Source organism: Ranitomeya variabilis, chromosome 2, assembly GCF_051348905.1.
Source record: "Ranitomeya variabilis isolate aRanVar5 chromosome 2, aRanVar5.hap1, whole genome shotgun sequence".
NCBI lineage: Eukaryota > Metazoa > Chordata > Amphibia > Anura > Dendrobatidae > Ranitomeya > Ranitomeya variabilis.
In genome coordinates, this window is record NC_135233.1 from 464,451,742 (window position 1) to 464,471,391 (window position 19,650).

The following is a 19,650-nucleotide window of genomic DNA, read 5'->3' on the forward strand; positions in this document are numbered from 1 at the left end:
TGATGTACAAAATTGTGTATATTTATTTCATTTTCCTTAGAAAGACGATTCACAAGTTCAAATTTGCAAAAACACTAATCAAACATGCCCTGATACCGCTGCTTCTCCTTTTCCCGGGAAGAAGTGATGGCGGAGTCTACCAGTTGTACATAATGTCTGATGTTTGCATCTGCAAAAATAAAAAATAAAATGATATATTTATATAAATTGCAGCTGCGCTCAAAACTGAGGTATTGAGACATTCTTGTTGCATAGTTTTATTTGGTGATGATTACACGTGTGATTAGTTTACAGTCCATGTTTAATAAATTTTGTTTTATTCACCAAATAAGCAGCAAATGCTCTCGTATTGCTTTCAATGGGTGAAAAAAATGCAGAAAAAATTGACATGCTGCAGATTTATAAAACGATATAGTTCTCACATTCAGACAGGAAAAAAAGAAGAAAAAAAAAAAGGAAAAAATATAGCAAGCAAGTGTAGGAAATTTCTGAAATCTCATAATTCTTTCTGGTACTGTAAAATGCAGCTTCTTTTCTGGAAAAAAAAAAAGACGCTCTGTGTGAACATAGCCTTACTTTGTTTGTAAGCATGTGGCAAAGCGGTGGAATGAGAGAGGCTGTTGGAGGCCAAACTGAGGATGTAGGAGTATAAAAAAAATTAAATAAAATAGGATCTTAACATCTCATTTGCCTATTTCAGGCAAAAGCCACTTTCACATGGTCAGTACTTACCATCATTATTTCTAAGCCAAAACTAAGAGTAGAAAATACAAAGAGAAAATACTAGAAATATTTAGGCTTACTTCCACTTTGGGCTTATAAATATCGATGAAAAATACTGACATATGAAAGTGGCTTCCAGGGGCAATTTCACAGGAATCCAGAAAACATATCCGTAAGCGCTCATTCAGACGTCACTTTTTCTCATATGGGTGCCAGCTGTGTTTTTAATGGCTAGCACTCATACCAATGGTATTCTATAGGTCTGTTCAGGTGTCAGATTTTTTCCTATGACTTTAAAAAAATGGAGACGTGTCCGATTTTGAGTCAAGATTTGGCTCAAAATCGGCAATGCAAGTCTATGGGTCCGTGAAAGAAAGAAAGAAAAAAAATATATATCGAACACCCAGATGAGATCCAATCAGACTGTCAGAAAGGAAAATGTGGTGAAACTTTTTTTTTAGTTTTGTTTTTCTCCACGTATGAAAAACAAAGCTGATGACACTTGGATCAAAATATTAGGTCTGTTTTTTTCATACTTGAAAAAAACAGGTGCATGAATGAGGCCAAAAGTGTAGGAGGAGAAATAAAAAAAGAAAAAGCATCAAAAAATGTGGAAGGACATATAAAGCGAGACCTAACGTGGCAGCTCACAATTGTGTGGTCATTGGACTGCCACAATGCAAGTCAGCACCCTAAGGTTATGTTCACAAGTTGCATTTTGATGTGTTTTTTTCCCCCCAAAGGCCAAACCTGCTCTTTATGCAAAAAAAAAAAAAAAAAAAAAAAAGTTTTGTTGAGAGTTTGCTGCGTTTTCTGTACTGCTTTTTGTCAGGGTACTTTTGTCTCTTGGGCATGATGATAAGATTTAGTGCATAAAAATATAATCTGACTCAACTTAATCAGGGTTTTCACTTGCTTTCAATGGGTGAAAATTGCTGCAAAAACACTGAAAGAAGTGACCTGTTGCAAAAAAAAAAAAAAAAAAAAAAAAAAAAAAAAAAAGACGCAAAATGACCCTTTTTCAATACATCACTCCAATTTGTTTTTTTTCTGTACACTATACGGTAAAATGAATAGAGTCAATCAAAACTACAAATTATTTTGCAGAAAAAAAACAAGCCTTTATGCAGATAGGTTGACAGAAAAAGAAATTAAATGAGGAAAAAAAATGAAAATATTTGCTTCGAAGGGAAGACGTTAAACTGTGTCGGCCGGTTTCACACATCCTGATATCTCCGGTACCAGTAAACACCGTACCGGAGATATCCGTGTCTGTGTGATACATCGGTGTGGCAAACGTGTGCCGCATCAAGACCACACGGGCGGCCGCCGGGAAGCGGTGCTACAGTAAGTGCTGTTCCCTTGCTTGTGGTGCTGAAGCCGGCTGTCATCCCTTCTCCCCTGCTCGGCGGGCAGCAGTGCAAGCATTGAAGAATGAATGAAAGAAAAAAAACGACTTGGGGTCCCTCCTATATTTTACAACCAACCCGACAAAACTCACATGTGCGGGCTGCTATTCTCAAGCTGGTAAGACAGAAGCAGGGAGCAGCGCAGGCACGAGAAGAGGTGAGGAGTTGTTTTTTTTACCGGACTGTGGGGCCATTCTTGGGGGAGGTGGGGGGGTAGAGATGCGAGTTGTGTTATATACTACGCGGGCTGTGCTATATACTATGCGGGCTCTGCTATATACTATGGTACTATGGGGGGTATATTATATTCTATGGGGGAGGCTGTGTTATATACTATGGCGTGTATATTATATTCTATGGGGGAAGCTGTGTTATATACTATGTGTCTGTATTATATATTTGGGGGGTACATTATATTCTATGAGGGAGGCTGTGTTACATACTATTGGGGGGTATATTATAGTCTATGGGGGAGGCTGTGTTATATACTATGGGAGTACATTATATTCTATGGGGAGGCTGTGTTATATACTATGGGGGGCTGCATTATATTCGATGGGGAGGTGGGTGCAAATACAACCAAAATGCTTCTGTGTGATGTGCAATATGTTAGCATTTGGGGCCCCATTTTAAACTTTGCCTAGGGCCCCACTTTGCCTAAAACCGGCCCTGCCCCTCATTACCCCACTTGCCAACACTACAGGGCAAGTGGGAAGAAGCGGGCAAAGCTCCAGAATTCGAGCATCTAATAAATGCGCCTTTTCTGGGCAGCTGCAGGCTGCTTTTTTTAAGGCTGGGGGGGGGGGGCATATCCATGGCCCCTTACCAGCCTGAGAATATAGCTGCCCGCACCTGTGAGTTTTACACGGTTGGTTGTAAAATATAGGGGGGACCCCACATCCTTTTTTTTTTCTTTCATTCATTGTCCCCTGCTCGTGCTGCTCACCGAGACAGCAGGGGTCAATGGATGAAAACCAGGTTCAGCACCACAAGCAGGGGAACAGCGGCTATTACAGTAGCGCTGCTTCCCCCGTGGCCGTCCGTGCGCGGATAAAAACGGACATGTCTGCGTGTTTTGCACACGGACACACGGGTCATGAAAACACGCTGACATCTGCATAGACCCATTCATTTGAATGGGTCTACGTGTGTCAGTGTCTCCGGTACGTGAGAAAAATGTCACTACAATACCAGAGGCACTGACGTGTGAAACCGGCCAAAGATTGTGACAAACATAGAAGATTGCCAATATAAAAAGAAAATGCTGCGGATTGATCTCACCTTTGGGTTGATGTGAAGCAGCTTTGGATAAGTAACTGTGAGCGGTTGTGTAGTCTTGCAGGTGATAGCTGGAGACACCAGCGCGGTATAATGCCTTTACATTATGTGGCTGGATTTTTAGTGTCTGTAGACTACATTCATAAACACGTTCATATTTTGGAGGCTGATTCTGCAGGAGACATGCTAAAAAAAAAAAAAACAGGACGAATGGTTAAGGGTATGTTCACACCGTCTTTTTCTGCCGTGTTTTATTTTTTTTCTTTTAATCCAATCGACTAAAAAAAAAAATGGCGGAACAAGAAAGTACAAAACGATCAAAAGAACGGTTCTATTAATTTGTATGGGAAAATGATGCGCTGCCCATAAACTCAATATTTTGAACGTCTTTTAAATGCTATTCTTCAAGCGTCTTCTACTAATAAGACGTTCAATACTTTAGAAGGGAAGTTCTTTTTGAGCTAAAGTTTTCTTCATTGTTTAATGGATTTAAAAAACAAACAAACAAACAAAAAAAAACGTCTGGAAAACGGCAGTAAAAAGATGCTCAAAAAAAAAAAAAAAAACCTTTAAAAGTAATTGGAAAACTACAAAAAAAAACTCCTAAGAAGGAAGATGCTTTAGGTTAACAAAACTCATGAGAAAAGAAGTTATTTTTTAGGAGTTTGCGTAAAAGACACAGTGTGAATATGCCCTGAGAAAGGGGAATTTTGCATTCTTGGCAATTGCCAGTTTTTGGCTTTTTTCTTAGTTTGATACAGTACCTGCTAAATTGTTATAACAGTCTGCTTGAAGATTTTTCAGTGTCTGCAATTGCTGAGGCGTGAGCTCCACAGAAGAAGGGCCGAGTCCAGACAAAGGATTTAGTAAATGAGGATCTACGCTACGGAGTTGGAGGAGGGCACGATGATACAGACTCACAGCCTCTCGAACGCGATGCTCGGAGTAGCACGTGTTGCCCTGAGACTTGTATAAACCTGCTTGTGAGAGGCGCTGTTCTACAGATACATCCTAGGAAGAAAAGATGAACAGGGTATGAAAATACTGATCACACACAACACACGAGAATATCACCAGTAAATATAAGACACAAGGAATAAAAACAACACTTAAATAGTCCTTACAAGACTCTTCTGATTCCCTCCAAAATCAACTAGGAAACTTCTGAGACGGAGGTTTTTCTAAGGGGCAGTGCCAAATTTTGGAAATGTGGGCAAATCTTTGCAAGAATAGGGAGCTGCCGAACACAACCGACATATTTATCATATCATACGCCGCAAAGGAGGCATAAATTGCAACAGAAATGTGCTCCAATACTCAGACTGGGGGACATTTCTTATGCTGGGGTAAATAAGCTGAGAGATGCACCACAGGCGTCCATTAATGAATTTGGCGCATATTACTCCAAAGGACTCTGCAAAACTGGTCTGCAGAACTCCAGTCTAAATGGATCAGGCTATGTGCACACCGAAGGACAGATTCATCAAAGCCTTCATGCCAAAAATTTGATATAAAAGCAACAAAATTTAGATGCTACTAAAATTTGAAACTTTTCACATCAGTTACTCCCAGCTCCAGCCACAAAATGGCGTGATGCCGCAGCTTGTTTATTGCAGGACGACCTGTGATGTTGCATCCCCAGAGTGAGATTTCTGGTGCAGCGCCACTTGACAGACGCTGAAAATTCACAGAATCATAGAATGATAGAGTTGGAAGGGACTTATTATGATGGAATATAGGCTGAACTGGATGGACAAATGTCTTTTTTCGGCCTTACTAACTATGTTACTATGTTACCTCCTGGGTCATCTGGTCCAACCCCCTGCTCAAAGCAGGATTCACTAAATCATCCCAGACAGATGTCTGTCCGGCCTCTGTTTGAAGACTTCCATTGGAGGAGAACTCACCACCTCTTGTGGCTGCCTGTTCCACTCATTGATCACCCTAAGGTTGCGTGTCCACGTTCAGGATGGCCGGCGGTATCACCGGAGCGGCGAAGCCGCTCGGTGCTAAGCCCCGCCCCCTTTTTGGACGCGATGATGCCGGATGTGTTAACTGTACACATCCGGGATCATCGCCTGCCTCCCATAGGGCCCTGTGTTATGCCTTGCGGGGACGCTGCGTCCCCGCAAGGTGTACGGACATGCTGCAATCTGAAAAGATGCGCAGCATGTCCGGAGTCGCAGGCCCGCCGCGTGCGGGTTTCCACGCATAGTGGACACGGGATTTCAAAAAATCCCCTCCACTATGCTGGAACATCTGGACGCTGCGTGTTTGATGCTGTAGCTCTGCGCAGCGTCAAACAAGCAGCGTTTACTGACCGTGGACACGTACCCTTAGGCTGCCGTCACACTAGCAGTATTTGGTCAGTATTTTACCTCAGTATTTGTAAGCCAAAACCAGGAGTGGAACAATCAGAGGAAAAGTATAATAGAAACATATGCACCACTTCTGCATTTATCACCCACTCCTCGTTTTAGCTTACAAATACTGACGTAAAATACTGACCAAATCCTGCTAGTGTGACGGCAGCCTAACTGTCAAAATGTTTTGCACTTCTTCAGGAATAGGGAACGTCTGACTCCACCAAGTCAAGTGTGAACAACAATGAACCGGGGTCTTTTTTTTGCTGGCCACCTTTATTGGGCAGCTTCCGCAGAACCCCCCCCCGGAAGACCTACTGAAAATTGTTCAAAAGAATGTACATATGCATCAAAAAAACACTTCTGCGCACAGGGTTCAGTGTTTAGTTACTTTTTTTTTTTTTTTTTTTTTTTTTAAACCCTGAAGCGGCTAGAGGGACAGAAGACAGAGCAAGTGACGGCAAGGTCATTGTGATAGTAGGAAATATTTCAAGGCGATTCTATGTGGAATCTGCTTGAAAAAGAATTTGTGTGCACACATCCTAAAAGAGACATTACAAAAATACTGGTTAAAAAAAAAACAAACAAAAATAGCAGACAAACACAAAGTGTTCAGAAAGCAACAACAATAACAGTGCTTCAAAAGGAACAGAAATAAAATAAATAAATCAGCATTTCCTGAAATGTCTTCATGAAAAAAAAAAAAAACAAGACATCCACATGTGCACATCTCTAAGGCTACTCTCATACTAGCATCGTACGACGAATTGGGTCGTTGCGACGTACCGACGTGAGCAGTGAAAGCGCCGCACAACGGGGGCAGCGGATGCTGTTTTTCAACGCATCCGCTGCCCCACTGTGATGTGCGGGGAGGCGGGGTTCGGAAAAGACAGGAACGACGCACCAAAAAACGTTACATGCAACGTTTTTAGGTGGCGACGGTCCGACGCAACAGTCGCACGACGGTTGCGACGTGTGGCAATGCGTCGCTAATGCAAGTCAATGGAGAAAAAACGCATCCTGCAAGCACTTTTGCAGGATGCGGTTTTTCTACAAAACGACGCTAGTGTGAAAGTAGCCTAAAATGCTTGAAAAGCTATTCAAAACTGAGATAGAAAAAAAAAAAACTTCTCCAAGGTTTGGTATTTGGTGCAGAGAAAACCGCAGCGTAAAAAAGGCGCTTTTTTACTAGCTTTTTTATATATATTTTGCAGATTTTTCCCCGCATATTAATACAGGTGAAATCTGCAGCAAAAACGCTGAAGGAATTGACATACTGCAGGTTTAAATCTGCAAGAAAAAAATAAGCAACATGTGCATGAGAGGTCAGGAATCTCATTAGCTTTGCTGAGCATTAGAAAAAAAAAACAAAAAACTTGTGACAAATCTGCAATATGTGAACTAGCCCTAAAAGCGGAGCATTCCCTAAAGTGGTTTTCCTCTAGAAAATTCTTGGCCCAGGAAAGACACTGTGGACCATGTGTCCATTTAAAAAGAAGAACAACAACAAAGACCCTAGAAAGACTCTTCCTAATCACTTCCATTGTAAACCCACGCTGCTGGTTACAGCCATCTTCCTTCCCCTCACGCTTCGGGTTCTGAAAAACCGCTGGAAACAAGGCTCTGTCCAATCAAAAAAACTAGTTGTTGCATAGATCAACCAATCACAGTGCAGCTTTCATTTTCCAAGCGCAGAATATAGACGGAAAGCTGCGCTGTGATTGGTTGGGCAGTTTACTGTGCCTGCTGCGCGGTCGGGTGAGTTTGTCAGGACTCTACCTGCTCAGCCATACTGCTCCCATGCTGCGCCCGCCCGCACCGTTCTCTGCCCTCAGCCGGGAGCTGGTCACGTGATATATATCTTCCCCCTATTGAAATAACTTTATTCATATCCCACAGACACTGTCTTGAACGCGCAGCAATAATAAGACGCGGGATCAGCCTGCAGGCCGCATTAGGTCTACATTATGACAGAACATACTCCATCTTTAGCTTTCCCCTCCCCACACATCATCCATTTCGGAGCGGTTAGCTTTAGGCGTGGCGTGCCGCCCCTTTCTGTACTCGCCAGCACTGGGGTCACATATTTCACCACCTCGCGCTGCTTAATAATTTCAGATTTTAAAAAAATAAATGAAAAATGACCGAATGTATTAAAACGTGCTGTAATTCAGACCCCCCCCCAAAAACCCATAAGCCTGACCAATGAGAGGCTGCCACGTCAGCGCACATCAGCTGTCAATCAAAGAACAGGCGGGAACACGAGAATAAGTCACGTGAAAAGAAATAGCCAATGGACGTGCGCAAATTGACTGGCACTCCAGGAGGCGGGGTCTATGCGGTCTGGGGGGCGTGACATTTCCACAGTTGACTTATTATAGGGCCAAACGTTCAGTGAATTTGCATAAACCGCTTGGTTTAACCAATCGGATAACAAAACGTTAAGGGAACGCCCCCAATAAGAAATGTCGGCGTGTGTGTAGTGAAGACAAGGCCCACTTCCGCCAGGTTTACCGCCCACTTCCGGGGTGTGGCCTCCGGAGCCTCGTCCACTTCCTGCGCGTTTAGAGCACATCCGCCCTGTGTCTTTATCTGTGATCAGCGGCATTATGAGCGGCCTGGACCCGCGCAGGATGAAAGTGACGGAGCTGCGAGCTGAGCTGCAGCGGAGGGGGCTGGATGGCCGGGGGCTGAAGGCCGAGCTGAGCGATCGGCTGCAGGAGGCGCTGGACTCCGAGATGCTGGGAGGAGGCGACGAGGAGCGCGGAGCGGCGGGCAGCATGGAGGAGGAGACGGAGGAAGAGCGGGCCCTCGAGCTCGGCGAGGGGGAGGAGGAAGACGACGCCGCAGCGGCCGAGGATGCGCTGGAGGAAGAGGACGACGAGACCGCGGCGGAGCCCGCCACCACCCGGCCGGGTGCGGCCTCTCCGCCTGCAGAGGGCGCTGCGGAGCCGACGGACGAGGCTCCACCTGCCGGGGATGGCGCGGGCAACCTGAATGGAGCGGCGCAGAAGGAGGAGGGGAAGGCGGGAGGTGAGCGATGGCGGCGGGCGCGGCCTGGCCAGCTGGTGGCACCGGGACGGATCCTCTCCGGTCAGTGCCCTGCAGTGGCGGAGATGGCCGCCAGGGGGCGGGGCGGTAATCTGAGCATGGGGCATTCTGGGGGATACAGTACAGTGTGTGGGGAGGAGGGGCTCCATGCTCAGATTACCATCCTGCCATCTCTGCCACTGCAGGGTACGGACTAGACAGAGCCTGGGATCCAGGGGGCCTCTGATGAGTGAAGATCGATGGACTGCACCCCAGCACGTTACAGACCATTGCTGCAAACAGGGCTGGGGGGCCCTAGGCAGCTGCCTGCTCTGCCTGCCCCTAACACCGGCCCTGGCTGCAAAGCGATAAACCCCGGATGTCTCCTTTATTATTATTTCTCCTTAACTTGTTCTTATTATTTATAGATGGGAAGAGGGAGAAAAGGGATAAACAGGGCAGGAACCCCGGAGCCCCCCGCCAAGGGGTGAAGCGAGTGCGTGAGGAGGAGCAGCGGGGACGCACGTATCACGAATACAAGGAGGAAGGCTATTACAGCCGGTGAGCCCAGCGCTTCTCTCCGCTCTGTTAGTAGAAGCACAATCCTGTGCGCCGCAGGTTTGTGGCACTGTGCACACTGTCAGGATTCCCCTCTTATTTTCAGGGCGCTCATGTGCTGACTATACTCTCACTAGGTTCTGTAGTGAGTGATGAGATTCCAGCTGCAGTGACTATAGGGCTGCAGATGACCTGCTTGTCACTAGAAACCAGGGAATCCTGACAGTGTGCGCTCAGGAGCGGCCGCAGAGATCTGTCTTGAGGCATTTTGCACATCTGACCTCTTCAGTTGTGGATTGGATTACACTCATAGAAAAATGTATTGACGGTCGCTGAACGTGGCCACTAACGTGGCCACCATCGCTCACTCAGTCCCACTGTATTTGCAGTGTGCCAGACCTTCCTTTGTAATGGAGTAGACAGACTGGTGTACAGACTCTAGCGAACATGAATCCCCTCCGATGCCAGCCCCCTTGGAATCGTCCAATGCATGGATGACAGTATGGGTCTTAGAGATGATGGCAGTGTGAAATATAGATTTTTGTTTTCATTGTATGAAAACTATAAATATTCACAAATAGACAAACCTGACTTTAAACAATAGGTTGTATTCTGATGCCGTCCTTAATTTCCACCATTTTGACTCCTTACCGAAGCACAGGACTGCCCTGCAGTGCCCACTACAGGGCAAATGTAGTATTGCTGTCTATTCAGACGAGTGGTCTCTCTTGCTCAGAGTGGGAGTCCTGCTAAGTTCAGGGAAAAAGGAGGAAAGCATTCAGCACATCCATCTGATAATTATTGAAAAAAGAAAAAAAAAACAAAACTTTATTTTAAGTCTGTTAAAACTCAAACGTCCATAGGCAGTAAAAATGTGACACATTTCTGGTGAAACCGCACTTGGTCGTAGTATGGGACACATGTCACTTTAACTTGTTCCGATCACTAATTATACAACAATTATGCAAATGTATGTTTCATTCTCTATTTATTTTTAATTCCAGGTCCAAGTCCCCTGTACCCCCGGAGGAGGCTGGCGATGAAGTGGAAGAAGGTGTACTATGTCTTGATAAGTGTAAGTACTTCTCTGCTACTTGCCTTCATGCATAATCTGCATTCTCTGATCTGCCGCCTCCAGGACATCATTTGTTGTTCATCTATATCTTTATTAAGTCATTTGTAATATTGAGATTATTATTTTTATTAGCCATCCATATATTCCGAGTGTAGTGTTACAACATTTCCATCTTCACTTTTGATACAGAAAAGATAAATTATAGATAGAAAAATATTTAGAATTGAGAATCGACCACTGAGGACTCTCGATTCTAAATATTTTTCCATCTCCTCTTTTGAAAGCTGTGTCTCCAGAATGTGAAATATTTGCTTTGATTTCTCAGTCTTCTTTTCTGGTTGCAGCTACCTGTGATCTGCAGTTTAAAATGGATAAGGATCGCTTCGGTGGACGTCCGCTGTTTTCTGAGAAATTCCCTTCACTGTGGTCAGGATCCCGCGCTACCCATGGAGCCACAAAGGGGAAGGTCTACTTTGAGGTCAAGGTGAGATTTTTGGTTATACTGTCTCTTCCTTACTTAAGGGGGCGTCTACACTTATGAAAATGTTGTTCCCACAAAAAAAATGTTCTTTCCAGCCTCTGGATCCGTATGAGCACACTGGTTTTTAGAAGCGGAGGTGTTCATGCTCGGCCTCTGTTCATTTTGTTGTCTGACATGCTGGAGAAAGCTGATCACTATACTTGTATAGACCACTCCATTCAAGACTGCTGCAGAACCCCTTCTTGAGATCTGATCTGTAGATTCGTTTTTTTCCATGATCATGTGCTAATGAGCCACAAACATAGCTAGGGTGAAGAAAGCTCTTAACTAGAATGAATGACACTTCTACTAAAACGTTGTTACTGCCATTAACTCAATGGCAACTTGACTTATTTTTCCCTATGGGACTAAGAACGTACAGGCAAGTTGTGGTTTACTACCTGACTGGGCATGATCTCTGCTGGCTCAGAGGTCAGTCAATTCCTGACAGCGATTCTTCAGCTTCTGGTAACATGATGACAGAGCTGCTTCTCTCCCTCTTCTGCTCTGTTGATAGGGCGTCAATGCTGATGGGCAGCAGGGAGCCAGCTGTCAATCAGCATGATGGCAGTGACGCCCAGTTGACAGCAGAGCAGACAAGGAAGGAACTCTCTGTTGATGTGAGGTCAAAAGAAGCAGAAAAATTGCAGACGGGAGTGGTCCGTGACCGCTATGAGCTGGCATAGATTGCCTCTGTTCTTAGCCCCACAGGAAAAATAGGTAACGTCTCGGATAACCCCTTTAGTACAAAAGGGGTCTTTGAAATGAGACAATCAATTTAAATGTGACTTTTTTGTTCTCTGCAGGGGAGGTTGACCAGTTTCTGATTCCCCCCCCCCCCCCCATGCTGCTGTCTGACTGGTTGCACTCATTGCTCGCTGAGGCTGATACCCCAACGTGATCCTCTCCTTGTTTTGTAGGTGACTGAGAATCTTCCTGTGAAGGAGGGCGTTACAGAGACTCCGTTACTCCGCGTGGGCTGGTCTGTGAGCGGCTCTGCTCCTCAGCTGGGTAATGGCTGCACTCTTTCCTCTGTTACTGATGTGTGATCTCGACCCAACGCTGAGCTGCCCACCTCTTATACCTCCCGTCTCTCATAGGTGAGGATGACTTGTCCTTTGCATACGACGGCCGTGGGCTCAAGGTCACCAGTGGAAACTTCGAAACCTATGGGGAATCCTATGAAGTAAATGATGTGATCGGTTGTCTGGCTGTAAGTTACTGCTTTACCTAAAAACCTTATGTTTACAGGCGAATATTAAAGGTGTTGTCCTTTAATAAGACAACAAATGTTTGGCGCCGATATTAACGCTTACACACTCCTCCCGTGGTGTCAGCACTATGGTCCTGGGGCTCTCGTTCAGTTGTTGCGCCACATGGCTGCAGCTAATCAGACTACTGTTTGTCATTCTAACAAGGCAGCTGCGTTTTAACAAATCAGTTTTGCAAATTGAAGGTTTTTTGGAACTTTAAAAAAAAAACCCTCTTTTTTTTTTTTGTTCAATTTTCAAAGCGCCCCTTCTAATTACTTTATTTGCTTTAAATGTACATTTGTCCTAATGTGTTAGGATTTCTTAAAATACTACTTTACATTAAAATTATTGGGAGAACAGATTTTAAAGGTGTATTTACACTTCACGATAATTGTATTGGAGCGTTGTTTCCCCATAATCGTAGTCTACAAAAACTGCCAATCGCTCTGCGATTACACATTCGTCAGATGAAAAAATCAGTGTTCTCGGCAGCCCTGTGTAAACTGGATTGGCGCTGGACTATTACAGGTCGTTCGGTGGAAATCTTCAGCATCGGCTGCCTCTGTAAACAGACTATTAAATGACCGCTGGATTTCAGTGTAAATATACCTTACATCTGGGTATTAAAGTAATTGGTCTGGTCCAGTAATGCAATTACCCTGCAGATTATAGGATTAATAGTGTTTATAAAGGTGTCTGTCTGCAATACTGAAAGTGTGCGGCTCCTGGGAGCCGCCGGCTTTCAGTCATGCAGCTTTGCCTGGAGCAATTGGTCACACTGGGATCTAAGCACACCGCAGCGCTGCCAGCCGGTCTGCAGTGCATCAGTATAGAGGCGGCTTTCAGTCAATGCTGATGTGTGGTTACAATATCTGCTACGACTCTAATTGCTCCAGGCACGACTGTATGACTGAAAGCCGGCGGCTCCCTGGGGAAATGGTCAATTTTCTCCCAGCTGCTGCTTTTTCAGGCACTTGCATAACGCTAATAACCTGCATTTTAACCCAATATCTACAGGTTAACACCCAGAGGTGTCTTTGTTTTCTTTTTGCTCCCCTTCTTCCCAGAGCCGTAACTTTTTTTTTTTTTTTTTTTGTCAAAATGGCCAATTGAGGACTTGTGTTTTTTGCGGGACAAGTTGTACTTTTGAACGACACCATTGTTTTTACAATGTCGTGTCCTGGAAATCATTTTCTGTTTTCCAAGTGTGGTGAAATTGCAAAAAAAAAGCGCTGAGTAGTGATGAGCGAGTGTACTCATTGCGCGGGTTTTCCCGAGCACGCTTGGGTGGTCTCCCGAGTATTTTTTAGTGCTCGGAGACTTAGTTTTCATCACCTCAGCTGAAAGATTTACGGCTGTTAGCCAGCATAAGGACATGTGGGGGGTTGCCTGGTTGCTGGGGAATCCCCACATGTATTCAAGCTGTCTAGTATCTGCAAATCATCCAGCTGCCATGATGAAAACTTAATCTCCGAACACTAACAAATACTCGGAGACCACCTGAGCGTGCTTGGGAAAACCGATTAACAAGTACACTCGCTCATCACTAGCTTTGAGCTGATTTTTTTTTAAAGATACTATTTTGGTGCAGATAAAATCTTTTGATTTCCCGTTAATGCATTTTAATGCAATGCGGTGGCCAAAAAATAATTCTGGCATTTTGTCTTTTTTTCTGTTACTCCGTTTAGTGATCGGGCTAATATTATTTTTATTTATTTTTTTTTTTATCTGGCGATTCTGAACCTGGCAAAACCAAATGTTTGGGGTTTTTTTTGTCTTACTTTGAGGCAAAAGGGGGTTATTTGAACTTAAATTTTTTTTTTGTATTTTTTAAAACCTTTTTTTCTTTACTTTTGGCATGCTTCAATAGTCTCCATGGGAGACTAGAAGCTGCCATAACCTGATCGGCTCTGCTATATACAGGCGATAATCAGACAACCAGAGGTCTGCTTAAGACCTCTGGTTGTCATGACAACCCATTGTCAAGTGACACGGGTGGCGATAGGTGGGTTTTCCGGCGTTCTTTCCGGAAGTGCGTGTTAAACGTCACTGTCAGTTTGACAGTGGCATTTAACAGGTTAACAGCTGGTGGATCGCGATTCTGCCCTTGGCTGTTGCAGGCACATGTCAGCTGTTTTGAACAGCTGACATGTGCCAGAAAAGATGTGGGCTCACCGCCGGAGCCCACATCAAAAGGAGGGAGTCCGACATCGGCAAACTATTACTTCCAATGTCGGAAAGGGGTTAGAGCCAAATGCTACTATAGACTAACATTTACTTGTGTGCGGTCTCTTGTTTTCTTATCCATGCAGAATCTAGATGCTGACCCAGTGGAGATATCTTTCTCTAAAAATGGCACGGACTCGGTTCAGGCTTTTGTTGTGGAAAAAAGTACTTTGGGAGAGAAAGTGCTGCTGCCCCATATTTTGTGCAAAGGCTGCACTTTCCAGGTTAACTTTGGACAAAAGGAGGAACCCTGGCATCCACCACCAGACGGCTTCTCATTTGTGAAAGACATCCAATCTGAAGACCTTAAGAGGACACCCCTTCCACCCAGCGGTGCAGAAGAGTGTGAGGTCGGTACTGATGCCACAGCCATGGGTCATTTAGTTTATGGCTGCAAATTGTATTACTGATGGAGCCCAACAGGGAATCCGATCCTTCTCAGGGTGCATTCAGACGTCCGTGCAAACTGGTCATAGATCGGACCATAGTGCATGCTGTGGGTTTCCTGACCCGAGCATGACTGCTTCGTGCATTTCTATGAAGCCATTTTGTTCGGCAGATGGATTTGCACGGCTGTCTAACTGCACGTTAATAAGGAGGCAACGTGCAAAAGCTGAGAAACCCTAAGAATAACAACCTGATGGCTCTTCTAACTTGCGTGTTTATATTTCCAGGTTTTACTGATGATTGGTCTCCCAGGCACTGGCAAAACCACTTGGGCCCAAAAATACAGCAAAGACAACCCAGAAAAGCGATTCCATCATCTGTCTACAGAAGCATTAATCCCACAGCTAAAGGTACGTTAGGAGATTGGGTAAAGCATGAATTAAAAGCCTCCAGAACATGCAGCCAATTTGTAGATGCCTTTTCATATTAGGCATGACTGGTCGGCTTTAAAAATAAAAAATAAAATAACAAAAAAAATCCAGTGGATTAAACATACTTAACTGGCATTGCAAGGATCCTTGCAGTCACTACTGTCTGATCTTTTGAATGGGCAACTCCATTATAAGCAATATCTTCATAAAAGGAGGTTTTTGCCTACATTTCACAGTAATCAGCCAGTCTGGCTTTTCTTTTCCCCATTTTTTCAGACCGCTGGTCCGGATGCCCCAGAACTGGACCAGAAAGCGAAGGATAACCTTGTCCAGTTGGCAACCAAATGTCTCATCAGACTGGTACCGGTGGCTGCCCGCAGGATGGGGAATTACATTATTGATCAGGTGAGAAGATGGTAGCGCGTGACTTCAGATTAATGGGGGGCTTTCGCCTTGTGGCTTCTGTCCTATCGCTTTGACTTTCGTCGCGCAGTGCACAGTCTACGGTTCGGCTCAGCGCAGGAAGATGCACTGCTTTAAAGGGTTTCAGCGCAAAGCCGTCGTGCTGGTCCTCAAGGATGACGAATGGAAGAAAAGGTTGGAGTCTCGCAAGGAGAAAGAGGAGGAGATCATTCCAGACTATGTGCTCCTGGAAATGAAAGGTAGCTGATCACTGTTAGTGATGCTGTGGCCGATTTATAAGTTGCACAAGTTCTTAATCTTTAGTTTGGTTTTTTTTGTTTCATCTTGTTAGCCAACTTTGTGATCCCTACAAAGACTGAATTTCTAGAAGATGTGATCTATGCGGAGCTTGACCAGGAAGAAGCTGAATCTTTGGTGGGTGAGGCCAAGAAGGAAGCACGCCAGAAGCTACCCACCAACGAGAAGAGGGGAAATCGCATGCAGAAGCGGGCTCGCACAGACAGAGGACGAGGGGGCGGTAAGTCCTAAATCTCACACCTGGGGTGATACACTACTCCACAGCGTTGTTTGATGGGTCACTTGCTTTCCTTCTCAGGAAACTACCAGCAACAAAGGAACTTTAACAATCGTATGTACATGCATCACTCCAGGCCGCAACCATATCATCAGCAGCCACCACGGCAATACTGGGCACCCCAAAGAGGGGTAAGTAATTGGTGCATGAGACGTATGTCAAGCTTTAGAGTAAATATCAAGTTGTACTGGCTACATGTGACGTCTGTATTTCTATGGTTTTTACTCTCCAGGGTTACCAGAATTTCTATGATCGTTATTCTGACCAGCAAAATAGATACTATGGAGGGCAGCAGAACTACAGACCACAGAACAGGGGAGGGGTAAGTTTGGCAAAATAATTTCTTTGCCATTCACACTTGTAGGGACTTTGTTGGCACAGAATGACTGTTCCACCGACACACAGGCACTCGTTGCTCCTTGGTGTGGCCAAACACTTAAGTACACCGTTCCATCCATCTCTGTCCTTACCTAACTCTATGAAGCCAGAGCTGTCAACCAAGGAGGGGGGGGGGGGGGGGGGGAGTGGAGATTGGAGAATACATTGAACGGTTTGGTGCACAGAGCGCCTGTGCTTGGTTTGAACGGTTATTCTGGCTGACAGTCTTTAATGTACATTTAAGTGTTTCACTTGTTCCTTCTCGTGATCTGAGATTGCACTGCATTCGGGTGGTCTCCGAGTATTTTGGCGTGATCAGATTTTTGATCGCCACAGCTGCATGATTTGAGGCTGCTGGACAGCCTGAATACATACAGGGATTCTGTTTGTTAGGGAATTCCCACATGTATTCATTCTGTCTAGCAGCTGCAAATTGTGCAGCGACGAAAACTAAATTTGAGCATGCCAAAATACTTGGAGACCACCCGAGCATGCTTGGGGAAACCCGAGTAACGAGTATACTCGCTCATCACTAGTGTCAGCGTTTTGGACCACTCTACTATTGTCCATGAGTCGTAGCTAGCTTTGCAGCTCGGTAAAGAAAAGACCCATTGTAAAGAGTGGTGCCGTTTTTGATACTAATTTTAGTGTTTGAATGGGAGATTGCAATCGCAAATTAAAGGGGTCATCCAGTGCCTCTTACTTCATTATGGTGAATCAATGGCTGCTTGCTGTGTCCCTTCCTCTTTCTATCTTAATGGCTCAGGGACATGTGAAATGGCAAAATGTTGAGGCCATTTCAGCAGTGCTGCTCCCTGATGATTGAGAGTTGGTGGGAAAACTCCTTTTAAAGTACAGTACAAGAAAAGTAATGACCTATAGTGTGACTGGCAGGCCACATTCAGGATTTGGTCAGTATTTTACATCAGTATTTGTAAGCCAAAACCAGGAGTGGGTGATAAATGGAGAAGTGGTGACGTGTTTCTACTATACTTTTCCTCTGATTTTTCCACTCCTGATTTTGGGTGACAAAAATATTGATGTAAAATCTTGAATATGTGAACATGGCCTTAGGAAATCTCTCTTAAAGGGCAATCCTGATTCTTGTCACTTAATTATAGGGAGGCATGAGGCCACATCACCTTTCCTGATAGCTAGGATGTGTGCTGGGTAGAGGACCCGTGCACAATTGCCATCTATCAAATTTCATATCATAAAGGTGTTCTCCACCAGCTGCGCTCACCACCTGATACGGAAGAAAGAGTTGGAGTAATCCCCTACTCCTCAATTTTGTCACCTGATCCCACAAAATAGGTGATCACTTGATTGCTGGGGATTCCACCACTATCCCTATTTCCTATGGATGCTTTGTCCCAATTGTACAACGCTGGGATAGCAGAGTGATGTAGTCTACCATCTCCGGCAGACCTATAGACGACGAATGGACTGGTGTGCATGTATGGCCATGGAATTATTCCAATAGGCTGGTGATTTGCTGTGGTGGAACAGCACCTTTATTAAATGCCCCCCAAAAATTGAGTTCTTAGCAGGCCTCTTATCTGTATACTTTGCGCAGAGCTTCTCTTTTTTTAAGCGGCGACACTTCCAGCAATCTAAAATATGTTGACCACTGTCATGGTGGATGGAAATGGACGTGTGCATTAATTTGCACCAAGTCTATGGTTGAACACAATGGTACATCCTATAGAGCCAGCCCTGTTCGAATGGCAGCGATACGGCAACATTTAGGGCCTGTACTACGTCCACAACACGCGGACCCTGCGCGGTCTTAGCAGAACCATTTAGATAGGATTGATTCACAGACGCTGTATGATTCCTTCTGCATTATATTTAATAGATGTTCTGCTTTTGTGTTTTCTCAGCAGTGGCAGAACTACAATGACCGATCACAATATTGGGATTATTATGGCTACCGTGGATATCGGTGAAAGAAGTCATAATGCAGAGAAAGGCAGCACAGGGGGCTTGGATTGTATATTTCTTTTTTTTTTTTCTTTTTTTTTCTTTGTTTTTTTTTTTTTCTACATTAAAACAAAAAGCAAAAATCCTTTTGTGAAGAAAGTTTCAGCGCATGTAAAGGGTCATGGACTTGATCTCCTTTAAACGTGTGTGTGTTTTTTGTCAATCTTTAGGAAACCTTGTGAGAGGTGTATTGCAGAAGTGTCCCCCGGGGACGTCACGGCAGACACCTGTGTGAATGTCCCACCAGAGGGCTCCGTCCTGCCCTGCATCCTCCTGCTTAGCTGGGAGTAATATGCAGTAATTTTTACTTCCGTCTCATTATAACCCTGTAATCTTTTTAATTTTTATGCCAAGAAACATTTTTAAGAAATAAAATTTGTGTGATGTCATTTCTGCTTAGTTTTGTTGTGGGGGGAGGGAAGGGGCTGCCCACTATCTGTATGTGCTGCCCACCACTTGTTTTTTTTTTTTCTTTTTTTTACCCTGCTCTGGCTTCAATGTTATTAATGTAGAATAACTAGAAAAATAAACCCATCATAATTTGTTAAACATTGTCTGTGTGCCCCCTTGGAGTCAGCTTGATATAACTTGTTCTCCCCCGTCCTTGCTTTGGGACACTGCAGCGCGTAATTGCTGCGGTTTCTGCACTAATCTTTCAGCACCGTGCTTCACAGCTTACGCTCTTTATATCTGGTCCGATGCCCTCATGCACACGCCTGTTGCAGTACTTGGTTGTTTTTTTACAGTATTTTACAAACAGTTGTGTGCATGAGGCCTTAACGCTCCTGCTAAATTGACTTTCCTTTCAAAGTGTCTTGCAATTTCTTCCATTTTAAAGGAGTTGTCTGGTTAATAGCATAATTGCCTATCCACAGGAGAAAGGGTGATTTTGTAGATCTGTAAAGGTCCGAGCGCTGGGACCCCCCTCCAGGAAGGGAGGCTTAAACTGGAGTTGCAGTGCACATATTTGATGGCCGCGTCTTTCATGCTCTATGCCACTGCTGAGCATTTTGCGCCTTGCTCTGCCATATAAAATGAA

General features: G+C 44.6%; 2 protein-coding genes across 6 annotated transcripts; one reads left to right on the plus strand and one right to left on the minus strand.

The window, feature by feature from the left end:
- On the minus strand, positions 1-8,020 carry TTC9C (tetratricopeptide repeat domain 9C). Of its 4 annotated transcripts, none has more exons than XM_077287563.1 (4): positions 7,994-8,020; positions 4,175-4,421; positions 3,414-3,596; positions 1-169 (listed from the first exon to the last, which is right to left on the minus strand). In XM_077287563.1, the coding sequence occupies exons 1-4, from the start codon at positions 8,003-8,005 to the stop codon at positions 75-77; spliced, it is 537 nt and encodes a 178-aa protein (XP_077143678.1). In that variant the 5' UTR covers positions 8,006-8,020; the 3' UTR covers positions 1-74. The 4 variants fall into 4 exon arrangements, with proteins under 4 accessions (XP_077143678.1, XP_077143675.1, XP_077143674.1 ...); XM_077287560.1 differs by lacking the exon at positions 7,994-8,020 and adding an exon at positions 7,755-7,930; XM_077287559.1 differs by lacking the exon at positions 7,994-8,020 and adding an exon at positions 7,553-7,682.
- Positions 8,021-8,303: 283 nt separating this feature from the next.
- On the plus strand, positions 8,304-19,160 carry HNRNPUL2 (heterogeneous nuclear ribonucleoprotein U like 2). Of its 2 annotated transcripts, none has more exons than XM_077287558.1 (14): positions 8,304-8,806; positions 9,232-9,364; positions 10,366-10,436; positions 10,781-10,920; positions 11,877-11,967; positions 12,057-12,169; positions 14,522-14,785; positions 15,110-15,232; positions 15,530-15,658; positions 15,747-15,915; positions 16,008-16,193; positions 16,272-16,381; positions 16,483-16,572; positions 18,515-19,160. In XM_077287558.1, the coding sequence occupies exons 1-14, from the start codon at positions 8,383-8,385 to the stop codon at positions 18,575-18,577; spliced, it is 2,106 nt and encodes a 701-aa protein (XP_077143673.1). In that variant the 5' UTR covers positions 8,304-8,382; the 3' UTR covers positions 18,578-19,160. The 2 variants fall into 2 exon arrangements, with proteins under 2 accessions (XP_077143673.1, XP_077143672.1); XM_077287557.1 differs by having other exon boundaries at positions 8,305-8,806; positions 18,512-19,160.
- Positions 19,161-19,650: the final 490 nt, after the last annotated feature.